At 43.8% G+C, this 14,217-nt stretch overlaps 1 protein-coding gene across 1 annotated transcript in view; it reads right to left on the bottom strand.

The window, feature by feature from the left end:
• NDUFA7 (NADH:ubiquinone oxidoreductase subunit A7) overlaps positions 1-14,217 on the bottom strand; it is an 85,164-nt gene that overhangs the window by 34,691 nt on the left and 36,256 nt on the right. Inside the window, exon 3 of the mRNA XM_068233802.1 lies at positions 1,755-1,904. Coding sequence (XP_068089903.1) covers positions 1,755-1,904 — 150 coding nt within the window. The remainder of the gene's footprint in view (positions 1-1,754; positions 1,905-14,217) is intronic.

The following is a 14,217-nucleotide window of genomic DNA, read 5'->3' on the forward strand; positions in this document are numbered from 1 at the left end:
GGAGACCCGATCCACCCCTCGGCGCTGCCTGGCACTGATTGGCCAGGCAGCGCTCGGGGTCTGGGGGGCGCGCGCCGCACCGGATAGCGGCAATCGGGCGCGCGGCGGCGATCGGGGTGCTGGCGCAGCTAGCAAAGTGCTAGCTGCGTCCAGCAAAAAAAAATTAAGTAAATCGGCCCAGCAGGGCCTGAGCGGCACCCTCCGGCGGCTTACCCCGTGTCACACACGGGGTTACCGCTAAGGAGGTTAAACAATACAAGTTGCCTGGCAGCCCTGCTGGTCTGTTTCGCTGCAGAAGTGTCTGAATAACATTAGAAACAAGCATGCAGCCAATCTTGTCAGATCTGACAATGTCAGAAACACCTGATCTGCTGCTTGCTTGTTCAGGGGCTATGGCTAAAAGTAACTGGTATTGCTTAGATGGAAATAAACATGGCAGCCTCCATATCTCTCTCGCTTCAGTTGTCCTTTAAAATCTCTAGATCCCATTGCACACTCGTCATCTACCGACATGTGCCACTTCTCCCATTCGCATCCAAATTACTTGAGATACAGGCTGAACTAAGCCATTATTTATCTATTATTTATCAAACTACCTGTTTGATCAGTTCCAGTCTGGCTTTCTTTCTAACCACCCCACAGAAACAGCTCTTACTTAAGTGGCCGATAATATTCTTACAGCTAAATCCAAAGGTCATTTTTCCATACCCATCCTTCTTGATCTGTCCACCTCTCTGTCTGATAGAACAATAAATGTTAAAAACACCCTCAAGACTTCAGTTCCCAAAGCAAGGGGTAATATCTGACTCCTCTCTCTCTTTTATTCCTCACATTCATTCCCTAACCAGCTCCTGTCATATCTAACTTAAAAAACATATCTTGCATCTGACCTTTTCTCACTAAGGACACAACTAAAATGTTAGTACATGCTCTTATAATATCTGGCCTGGACTATCTAGCTACCAGGCTGTATGGCTTTTACCTGTTTCAATAAAGTTGGGATTTATTTTGGCAATGGACATTGTGCGGAACCTCCTTTTTCTAGTCATCTCACCTGGACTATTGAACTCGGATGCTTGTCTTATTCATCTTTCTTCTTACTCTTCCTCTGCTGCGACTCTGCCCTGTACATCTCCTCACTCGTTTCCAGATACCTACCTACCGCAATCTAAGATCTGCACCATCATTTGTCCTCCTCTAGAATTACCTCCTCGTATCTACATATACAAGATTTTGCATGTGCTTCATGCCTCCTCTGAAATGCCCTTTCACAACACATCTGTCACCCTCTAACCTTTGATATAATTAAACACTCCCTTAAAACTCACTTTTTCTGACAAGCACATGCTCTACCTTAGGCCATTCCTTATTTGACCCAAGGCCAAGTTGCAGTCCTATAGATATTTTAGATATTCTAAAAACACACTGTCTCTAGGTATGATTGTATGCTACCCTACCCTCTTGTTCCCCCATTCCTTTGGATTGTAAGCTCTCAAGGGCAGAGCTCTCTCAGCCTTTTGTGTATTAGAATTTGTTACACGTTTTATTCATCCTGTTACTTTTGTCACTGTAATTACCAATTCTGTATTTTGTACCAATTCTGTACTTTGTTTATTGGTGAATACCATTATCTGTATTATGTACCCCATGTACGTTTCTTACTTTGTACAGCGCCACAGAATTAGTTGTTGCATTATAAAATCAATAATACTTGATATAACCTGCAAAATAGTTTCATTAATGAATTTACATACCAGACTGACTCTTCTCCAGAGGCAAGAACCTTCTGGGAAGACATAACAATAGAAGGAGGCAAAGCCTCTCTACGTCCATCTCGCAAACAGTAGTAATTCTGAGCAAACTTGTGACTTGGACCCACTGGAAGAGCAGGAGGTGGTTGAGTCCTATAAGTAAACCATAGTCAATGAACAACATATTTTAATTAAAAATGTGTCATTACAAACGTCTAAACTTTAAAACAAATCTGTGAGATTACAAAAAGAAAAATACAGATACTTACCTTGGTAGAGGGAAGCCTATGGATCCTTCTCCCATCCTGCAGGCTTCTACCGTCTCCCTCTGTCAGGAACCGGCCCCGCGGCACGCCTGCAGAAACGGTTCCCGACGGCGGGTTTGACCAGATCAAGCAGGGAGCAGCCTTATTCAAGCTACAACAAGGCTGTTGCCCCTCAAAGCACTTCTCACTGCTACCACTAGCTGCTGCTAGACACTTCCACGATCCCCACTCTGCTGTCGAGTGATCTGCACGCAGTCCGCGTTTTCGTATTTGGGTCAGCTTTGCGCACACACACAATACAATCGTACAGTAGAAAGGCACAATCAGGCACTGAACTTGTAACGTAAATTACACTGCAGTCTCTTTCTAGGCTATGAGCTAGTTTAGTACATCAGAAGTCAAACTTATTAAAGGGGAACTGAAGTAAGAGGTATACGGAGGCTGCTATATTTATTTCCTTTTAATCAATACCAGTTGCCTGGCAACCCTGCTGGTCTATTTCTCTGCAGTAGTATCTGAATAATACCAGAAACAAGCATGCAGCTAGTCTTGTCAGATCTGACTTTAAAGTCTGAAACACCTGATCTGCTGCATGATTGTTCAGGGGCTATGGCTAATAGTATTAGAGGCAGAGGATCAGCAGGGCTGCCAGGCAACTGGTATTGATTAAAAGGAAATAAATATAGCAGCCTCCGTATACCTCTTACTTCAGTTCCCCTTTAAATAAAGATTTAATATTCCAGAAAAAAAAGTTGAACAATACAGAAAATAATATAAACAAAAGATTTACAAAAACAAAGCAAAAATTACAAAGATACACAATAAGACCGTTTGCTTAAAAATAAAATGGGAATAACGTTACCAATACGAGGTCTGAATGGTGTTTGAGGGAGAACGCGGTCTGGCCAGTAGTCAGGGCAGTTCTAGCGTCTTTGCTATCTCCAGGGAACTACAAGTTGTGAAGGTCCTATGCTGGTTTTTTATAGGCCGATTTGTGTCCTAGGGCATTTAATGTTCAGTCCCAAACTAATGCAATTTCCCAGATTGTTCGCACAGAACGTTTGTCATTTCTTTTCTGGCTGCGATATGCAACTTCAAAGCTTTCCTGTCCCACCTTGAACTTTGCAGATATTTCCCATCTCCCCATAGATCTAATTTCCACAGGTAAAATTGTAGTTTAACACACATCAAAAGACTTCTGATTAAGGGTTTCCGGTTAGCCTTTGAAGTTCCCAGACTCAGTTGGTCCTGATTTGTATATTGGGACAATGGGGCTGTCTACGTATACATAGAGTTCAAAGGCCATGCAGACACAGACTATCCTTCGCCAAATGGCTGCTAATTAGCAGCTCCCTGCTTCCAGAGGAACTGAATGCTAACGTACCTCCCACTGCCATACCGACAATCACATTAGCATTCAGTTTTCACCAGCCAGGTGACCAATTACCCTGAAGCCAGCTGCCAGAGTGGACCCAAACTAAAAATACAAGATTTCAGAAATAAAATCTATTTTCTAAATTATAATAATAAATAGCAGCCTTTTTTCAGCTGCATGATGACAAATATATTATATTTTACATTTAGTGAAGGAACCCCTCTCTTCCTTTAATATTGCCGGCAAATAATCCGGCAAACTGGTGGAGTAGATGGTGTCTGGCAATGGAGGAATTGCTAATGGCTGCCCCCTGTATAACCCTTGTTATGCAAAGAGGAGGGTGAAAAGCATGCACTGAAATGCTCATAGGCTTGAAGGAGGATTTATTTATCTTTGTATGTGTCAGATTGGCGCAACTAAATATTTTGAATTAAAAAAAATGTTTGGTTTGGGTCTGCTTTAACATACATACACCTCTGAAAGATACACAGCAGACAGAAAATGTGAAAATATGGCTTCTGTATTATCCCAACATCATAACTATTGGCTATATCATGACACCCTGCACCTCACCATTCCAGCGCTACAAAAAAAAAAAAAAAAACTCCCACGGGTGGTATCCACTTAGGCCTCTTTTGCATAGGCAGTTGATAGGCAGTGAAATGCCTCTCAAACTCTCACAACTGCTTGCTGCTGCCTGGTAACTGCTCACAGCTGCCTGGCAACTGCTTGCTAAGTACACAGTTCAACTGCCTGTGGAAAAGAAGGCCTTAGTAAAGTACAAGCACTCAACCAGCAGCTAGGATAGCTATCATTCAGCAAGTAGAGAGGTGGTTGAGTCTAGATCTAGATGGGGTCTTCGACAAAACAAACAAATAAAAAGAGGTACATTTTTAGGTATGGCAAACACTGGGGCCAGTTGCAGGCAGTACTTCAGAGACATTGCAGGGGAGCTGCTTGTGACCACAAGGTGGCATCAATTGTGGGCCCCCGCCCTTTGATGACAGCGGTTAGGGCTTGCAACTTAAGGGACCATTTGATAAGGCCAGATCTGACTGCTCCAACAAAGAGCAGTGTGTGTAAGATTGTTTTCAGCATCCCCTGAGATAGGTTGGAGTGTTCAAATGTGGTGAGTGCAGCTTGCGTCCACATGCAGAGCAAACTGATGCATTTACTTACAGTCAGGTCCACAAATATTGGACATCGACAGACTAAAATGTTTGGCTCGGAAATAGCCGAACCCAATCGATCCTCTCTACTGCACAGGCGTGAGTACTTTTGCGCCTGTGCAGTAGAGCGGATATGATCTGGATCGGCTATTTCCACCTAGCTCAAAGGAAGAACCGCTACTGCAGGTGCGCTGGCTCCCAGAGAGGTAAATAAATCTAGCCTTGTCAGACGAGGCTTGCGGGGGGAATTCAAGGGAGCCAGCACTGAATTCCATGCAGCTGCTGGATGGGGGAAGCCTCATTGGGATCCTGAGGCTTCCCCCCACAAGGTAAGTACCCCCAGGGGACTTTTTTTTTATTACAGAGTCGCTTTAAAGAGACACTGAAGCGAAAAAAAAATGATGATATTATGATTTGTATGTGTAGTACAGCTAAGAAAAAAAACATTAAGATCAGATACATCAGTCTAATTGTTTCCAGTACAGGAAGAGTTGAGAAACTCCAGTTGTTATCTCTCTGCAAAAAAGCTATTAAGCTCTCCGACTAACTTGGTCGTGGAGAGGGCTGTTATCTGACTTTTATTATCTCAACTGTAATTGAACTGTTTACTTTTCCTCTGGCAGAGGAGATGTCATTACTTCACAGACTGCTCTGAAATACTCATTTTGAATGCTGAGTGTTGTGTAATCTGCACATATTATAGGATAATGCAATGTTAGAAAAAACACTATATACCTGAAAATAAAAGTATGAAAATATTTTCTTTGCTGCTAATCTTCTAGTAATTATTCATAGTACGCAACCAATTCATTATATCATTTTTTTTTTTTGCTTCAGTGCCTCTTTAAAGAATGGCTCCAGGAGCATGTAAAGGGGAACTGACCTTAAAATTGGATACTCTGCAACACATCGGATATTTTTAGAGTATTGCTTTAATAAATAAAAATATATGTTTGCTGTAATATATCTGTCAGATGTCCTTATTTCTGTTACTGCTTTCTAGTGCAGTGTGTGCAGCCATATGTTGGTTGGCAAGTTCTACTTCCTCCAGCCCCTCCTTCCTCAAGCAGCTCCTTTCTCCAATCAGTATGCAAATTAGCCTGTGATAGTGTACAGTTACAGTGATGTCATCTGGCTGCGCCTGTGTATAAATGTCTGCCTGTGTTTTCAAGCCTGTCATTTCTCTTCTCTGTATTTTGTCTATCCTCTGCTTATGCTAACCCACTTATGCTAAGTAGTGTACACACCACATATACAATGCAATTAGAACTGCTGCACTCAGCCCATAAAGACAATTACTAATAGCTGTTAATAGTAATTGTCTTTGTGGGCTGAGTACAGCAGTTGTAATCGCATTGTATATGTGGTGTGTACACTACTTGCCATAAGTTGGTTTAGGTTTTTTTTGTTGAGATGATACTAATAGCTGAACAGCTAAGGGCTAGTTTACACTCTGTGCTTGGAGCCCTGCTTGCCCACAATCGCATTCGGATCAAACACGCAAACGGCACATAGCGTCTGACCTCAGATGCTATGCGGCGCTAGGGTGTACGCGGCCATTAGAGCCTGGCGAAAAGGACGGTCACCGCACAGAGGCTGCTACAAGACAGGTAATGTACACACCGGGGGGAGGGGGGGGGATTTTATACATTGGGGTCAGAGGTGGTGCGGACGCGGCAGGCTCAGCCGATTCCCTGAAGATTTCATGATGAAATCGGATGGGAATCGCCTGTAGTGTATGGGCAGCATTGATAGAGACAAATTTATCTCTAATCACATCCGATTAGAGATAAAATTGTCTGCCCATAATAGCCAGGTCTATGGCTGGTATTGTTGAACAGGAAATAAATCTGGAAGCCTCCATACACCTCTCAGTTCAGGTGTAATTTAACCTGCTTGGCGTTCGTTTTTTGCACATTTTTTCTTTTTCATGTAGCTAGCCTAGCGCTAGCTACATGATTTCCCCCCCTCCCTGCCCTCCGATCGCCGCCGGCGCAATGACCGTCCGGAAATCCTGTTCTGAACGGGATTTCCTTGAGGGCTTCCTCCGTCGCCATGGCGACAAACGTCGTGAAGTCATCGACGTCACAGGGAGACCCGATCCACCCCTCAGCGCTGCCAGGCACTGACTGGCCAGGCAGCGCACAGGGTCTCGGCTGGGGGGGCCCTGTATCGTGGCGGGTAGCAGCGGATTGGCGGCGATCGGGTAAGGCGCGCAGCAAGCAAAGTGCTTGCTGCGTGTTTAAAAAAAAAATATTCAAATCGGCCCAGAGGGGCCTGAGCGGTCACCTCCGGCATCTCTGGACGAGCCTAGCTCATCCAGAACGCTAGGGAGGTTAAAGAGCACAGGTTACCTGGGATTTATCCAGCATGAGACATGTTATGCCTAGTACACACCATGCAATTTCCAATCAGATAGTGGGGTCGATAATTTCCAACAGATCCGATTATTTCTGATCCCTTCTATGCAAATTGAACAGAAAAACGATTGGAAATCAGGACTCTTGAAAATTATCTATTCGACCCATCTATCTGATGGCGTACCTAGGGTAGTACCTAGTACTACCCAATGGCGTGCCTAGGGTAATTGGGTCCCCAATTTGAATCTCGGCCAGGGCACTATCTGCATGGAGTATACATGTTCTCCCCATGTCTGTGTGGGTTTCCTCCTTGCAATCTGGTTTCCTCCCACATTTCAAAAACCTACAGATAAGTTGTGTTACCCATAAAATTAGCCCTAGACTACAATGGACATATAACTATAGTAGTAGATATTAGATTGTGAGCACTTCTAAGGGACAGTTAAGTGACATAACTATATACTCTTACAAATTGTTATTTTTTTGCTATGTTCAGCATTTTGTATTTAGTTTCTCTGTTCAATAAAGCTTTTAATAACAAAAAAAAACAACAACAACTATATACATCTGCAGAAGATGTTGGCACTTTATACATCATAAATATATACACTTTTCCAGCATGTGTAATATGCAGCCCAAACAGTGATTTATGCTTTTTTTTTCTTGTAACAGTATACATTTTGTTTCTCAAAGAGGTTCTCCTGCTGTGTGTGTATGTACGTATGCATGCTCGCACATACACACATACAGGCACGCACATACACACATACATACATGCATACATGCTCGCACATACAGACATACATGCTCGCACATACACACATACAGGCACGCACATACACACATACATACAGGCACGCACATACACACATACATGCATACATGCTCGCACATACAGACATACATGCTCGCACATGCACACATACAGGCACGCACATACACACATACAGGCACGCACATACACACATACAGGCACGCACATACACACACATACAGGCTCGCACATACACACACATACAGGCTCGCACATACACACACATACAGGCTCGCACATACAGGCACGCACATACAGGCTCGCACATACACGCACATACAGGCACGCACATACACACATACAGGCACGCACATACACACATACAGGCACGCACATACACACATACAGGCTCGCACATACACACATACAGGCTCGCACATACACACATACAGGCTCGCACATACACACATACAGGCACGCACATACACATACAGGCACGCACGCACACACACACACATACATGCACGCACGCATACATACATACATGCACACATGCATACATACATGCACGCACACATGCATACATACATGCACGCACACATACATACATACATGCACGCACACATACATGCACACATACATACATACATACACGCACACATACATACATGCACACATACATACATACATGCACGCACACATGCATACATACATGCACGCACACATGCATACATACATGCACGCACACATACATACATGCACGCACACATACATACATACATGCACGCACACATACATACATACATACATGCACGCACACACACACATACATACATGCACGCACACATACATACATACATGCACGCACGCACACATGCATACATACATGCACGCACACATGCATACATACATGCACGCACACATACATACATACATGCACGCACACATACATACATACATACATGCACGCACACATACATACATACATACATACACGCACGCACACATACATACATACACGCACACATACATACATACATGCACGCACACATACATACATACATACATACACGCACACATACATACATACATGCACACATACATACATGCACACATACATACATACATGCACACATACATACATACATGCACGCACACATACATACATACACGCACACATACATACATACATACATACATACACGCACACATACATACATGCACGCACACATACATACATACATGCACGCACAAACATGCACACACATTCACGCACATAGACACATACATGCACGCGCGCACACACACCAGGAGAACCTCTATGGGCAAGAACATGTACAAAGAGCAGAAATCACTGTTTGATCAGCAATGCAATACAGTGGAGCTGCTGAATGGGTTAAGTATCCCCTCCCCCCATTACCAGAGAGCAGACAAGGGAATGCAGGAGATAAGCTGGTCCCAGCAGTGTCCAGGCTGGAAGCACAGCTGTTCTGTGTGAAAAGGGTGATTCCTGTCATCCAGCCAGCATGCAAAAGCTCAAATCATTCGCCTCAATTAGGGAGAGCTTAGGTGTAGAGAAGATGGTGGGCGTAGCAGTTGTGTCAGAGGAAACACTTTCAATCAGTGCAACAGTTTACACGGGTGGGACAGGCAGGACAATCTCAGACACCACAAGAAGTGCGTTCATAGTAAAGTGCACTGTCCCTCTTCTAGCGTCTCTTCCCCCTCCACTATCTAGTCTGCCCTTCCTCCCTCCACGGATGGCTGCCCTCTCCTTCCCTCTTATCTCTCTCCTCCGCTGTTTACAGCCCCGCTCTGCTCACTGTTTTGCTCACTGTCTGCCCGCTCTTCTGCTCAATCTGTCATGCTGCTTACCAGGCGCCACCTGATGACGTAGTTGGTAAACATGTGAGCAGAGAGTGGTGGGCGGAATTTGCCGACAAACAAGAAGTTTTCCCAATGTTCCCTGCGAGCCTGCCGCGGCAAGCAACGTCACTGGTGGGTCAGGCTAATTAAAAGATTTATGTTATAAATGTTATTTAGATGTTTTTAATCATATTTTCTTTTCTTTTTTGCCTATGATTTTTAAAGAGGATTCCCTTGGTCTTTTTTGCAATCTACAGTTCAGTTCCTCTTTAAGAGATACTGCAGTTCCAGAGAAAGATAGGCCACTTGCGCTGCATTTTCAGCAATTTCATCAGGGCAACTCCATGGGCTTAACCACTTGAGGACCACAGTGGAAAACCGCCCTAAAGACCAGGCTGTTTCTTTCATAATTGGCCACTGCAGCTTTAAGGCCAAGCTGCAGGGCCGCACAACACAGCACACGAGTGATTCCCCCCCTTCTCACCCCACCAACAGCGCTCTCTGTTGGTGGGGTCTGATCGCCCCCCTTGTGTTTAAAATTTTGTTTATTTTTTTTTAATAAACACTTATGTTGCTATTTTTTGATAATTTTTGTACTGTTTCCTTAATTTTTTTCCCAAATCCCCTCCCTCCCCCCAGCCGGCCAATCACGGCGATCGGCTGTCATAGGCTTCTGCCTATGAGAGCCAATCGCTCTCTTGGCCCCCCCCCCCCCGGGGACAGCCGTGTCATACGGCAGTCCCCAGTACAGCACTGCTGCTAATTGCAGCACTGTACTACATGTAAAGACAGCAGTTTCGCCGTCTAACAGTCCACCGAGTGGCGATTGCCGCTTGGAGACTAAAGTTGGGTCGGAGCTCCGCCCTCCCCAAGCAGGAGATGCGCACGCACCATGGAGCGGTCTTGAGGTAGTTAAAGGGGTTCTGTGGTAGTACAAAAAAAATCAAACACGCTGACACTTACCTGGGGCTCCCATCGGCCCCCTGCAGCGGTAATGTCCCGCACTGTCTCCTCCGATCACCTGTTCCCCGCCGCCGGTCCCCGTTTAATATTCGTCTAAACAGACGAATAATGCTCGCTCCCGCTCGTGTCATTGGGAGCTTACTGCACAGTACGAAGTTTTCTTATACTGCTCCTGCGCAGTAAACTCCCGATGACGCGAGCGGGGGGGAACGGAGCATCAAAGGACAACGGCGTAGGACATTACCACTGCAGGGGACCGATAGAAGCCCCAGGTAAGTGTCACCTCGTTTGATTTTTATAATACCACAGAACCCCTTTAACTACCTCAAGACCACTCCACACCCATGGGCGTGGCCGCGGCGGCAGCCCCAGGCCAGTTGATTTGTTGTTTGTTTGATTTTTATAATACCACACAACCCCTTTAAGATAGAAATGAGACACAAAGGATCTTCATCTAGGCACTGTTGCAACCAGAACATAAACGTTGAATGCAGCTGAGACCTAAATGGGGCCAGACATGATGGTTGAGTTAAAAAATGTTTGCAAGTGGTGTCCAACATTTTGTCATGTCTTACAAGGTCTGTTTTCCAAACTACAATGTTCCCCTGTGCAATTATGAGAATAGACTTGCTTAAAGTATACCAGAGATGACATGTGACATGGTGAGATAAACATGTGCATATACTGTACAGCGGCAAGCATACAGACACTTGTGCTGTGCTCCTTTTCTTTTTTCCCTGCCTGAAAGAGTTTATAATTAGCTATAGAACTGACAGTTTTTCTCCAGTCAGGACTCAGTCGGCTCACTGATAACAAATTACAGCCATAAAACACTTTCCTAAGCAGATACCTAGGATTTTTTTACTGTGAGAGGAAAAGATAAAAAGGTCAATAGTTCATGTATTTTTACTCTGGGACTGTACTCTTGAGACACTGAAATTGAGCAGAGACTATGAAACATTAAATCTGCTTTGTAAATGTTTATACATAAAATAAAGAGCTATCTAAAAGAGTAATTTTTAGGAGTAGAAGGAAAGTGTGGGCAACCTTGTTAATCATCATGATTTTCTTGTATAAATTGTTGGTTGCTACGATAAAAAATGTCAGTTAAATATATCATATAGGAGACAAACAGTGATATTTGCAGGGCTGTGGAGTCGGAGCAATTTTGGGTGCCTGGAGTCGGAGTCAGGAAAAAATGCACCGACTCCGACTCCTAATGAATTTAAACTGTAATTAAAATAGAAAATATGATGAAATGTTCTATTTCTCAGATAATAGTCATCAATAATTTATACATACAGTAATAGCTGTGCTTAGTCCACAAAAATGAAATAAACCAATCAAAATTAGTTACTTGTGCTGCTTCAATAAAGCAGTCCCCACATTTTTAAAGTCAGATATACACATCTGATTGTGACTGTATATATGATGTGTACAAAGGAATCTCTTATATATACGAAATAACATCTATGCTGTAAGTATAAAGCCTGATGTGTAGCCATGTCACTAATAGAGATAGTCAATGAGATGGAAATAATTCTGCGTTGATTCGGATTTATGCAAATGTACGCACTCTCTTTGCTCATGCAATCAAATAATTTGATATGTTGTTAAAATTTAGTTTGGTGACTACGAATTAAATGGTACCTGGGAAGGATGAAAATAAAAGTTTTATACATACCTGGGGCTTCTTCCAGCCCCCTTCAGGCTAATCAGTACCTCGCTGTCCACTTCCACCACCTGGATCTTCTGCTATGAGTCTTGGTAATTCAGCCAGTCAGCGCAGTCCGGCCGCATGCCGCTTCCACAGCCAGGAGCGTTCTGCACCTGCACAATAGTGCTGCGCAGGTGTAGTACGCTCCCGGCGGCGGAGTGTGTGCATGCGCACTACGCCAGACTGGCTCAAGTACCTGGACTCATAGCAGTAGATCCAGGTGGCGGAGGAGGACAGCGAGGGACTGATTAGCCTGAAGGGGGCTGGAGGAAGCCCCAGGTATGTATAAAACTTTAATTTCATCTGTCTCAGGTTTACTTTGTTACACAGTAGTACTATACTCTACATATGCACTCCCCACAGAGCTGCAGGGAATCCACTGAGAATGTTGTGCACATTGAACACAGAGGTGTTGTCTATCACCCATAAACCAGATTGTACATGAAGAATGTGTAATAGAGGAAGAATCCCCTTATTCCCCTGCAGAGTACCTGCACATCACTCTTACATGTACCCACAGTTACATTGCCTAGGGCCTGATAGATGTTCTTTGTTCCGGTCTGTACCTTTTACAAGTACTCTTACCAAGGACTAGTTTTAGTCTATGACTAAAGGGAATAAATATGGCAGTCTTCCATATCCTTCTCTCTTCAGTTGTCTTTTAAAATTCCTAAGCGCTGGCAGTTAAGAGACGAATTTCATGTTACATACTTTCAATCAACAAGATTGTAATATGCAAATTAGAGGAGTCGGAGGAATACTAAACTGAGGATTTTTGTAGCGACTCCACAGCCCTGCATATTTGAGAAGTGAAATGAAGTTTATTGGATTTACAGAAAGTGCACAATAATTGTTTAAACAAAATTAGGCAGGTGCACAAGTTTGTGCACCACAAAAAAGAAATGAAATCAATATTTAGTAGATCCTCCTTTTGCAGAAATTACAGCCTCTAAACGCTTTCTGTAGGTTCCAATGAGAGTCTGGATTCTGGTTGAAGGTATTTTGGACCATTCCTCTTTACAAAACATCTCTAGTTCATTTGAGTTTGATGGCTTCCAAGCATGGACAGCTCTCTTTAACTCACACCACAGATTTTCAATTATATTCATGTCTGGGGACTGAGATGGCCATTCCAAAACATTGTACTTGTTCCTCTGTATGAATGCCTTAGTAGATTTTGAGCAGTGTTTAGGGTCATTGTCTTGTTGAAAGATCCAGCCCCGACACAGCTTCAGCTGTGTCACTGATTCCTGGACATTGGTCTACATAATCTGCTGATACCGAGTGGAATCCAAAGTAGCAGTGAAGGAGCAGCCAATGAGCAGGTCGGTGTGCTAGACCCCTATCCCAGCACCTCCAGGTGTACACAGTACAATTCCACAAGAATGGGTCAGCCCCACCTAAAGTGTATTATAGCTCTTTACTTGATAAGGCAGCAATTACAGACTGCTGCTTTTTAAAATTGCATCAATTTGAGTGGAATCCATGCGTCCCTCAACTTTCACAAGATTCCCAGTCCATGCACTGGTCACACAGCCCCACAGCATGATGGTATCACCACCATATTTTACTGTAGGCTGCTGTGTTGTTTATCCTTCATGCATAATGCACCTTGTTATGCCAAAATAACTCATTTTTAATTTCATCAATCTACAGCACCTTATTCCAAAATGAAGCTGGCTTGTCCAAATGTGCTTTAGCATACCTCAAGCGGCTCTGTTTGTGCTGTGGGCGGAGAAAAGGCTTCCTCTGCATCACTCTCGCATACAGCATCTCCTTGTGTAAAGTGCGCTCAATAGTTGAATGATGTACAGTGACTCTATCTGCAGCAAGATGATGTTGTAGGTCTTTGGTGCTGGTCTGTGGGTTGACTCTGTTCTCACCATTCGTCGCTTCTGTCTATCTGAGATTTTTCTTGGTCTGCCACTTCAAGCCTTAACTTGAACTGAGCCTGTGGCCTTCCATTTCCTCAATATGTTCGTGACTGTGGAAACAG

This window comes from Hyperolius riggenbachi, chromosome 1 (assembly GCF_040937935.1).
Source record: "Hyperolius riggenbachi isolate aHypRig1 chromosome 1, aHypRig1.pri, whole genome shotgun sequence".
Taxonomy (NCBI): Eukaryota; Metazoa; Chordata; class Amphibia; order Anura; family Hyperoliidae; genus Hyperolius; species Hyperolius riggenbachi.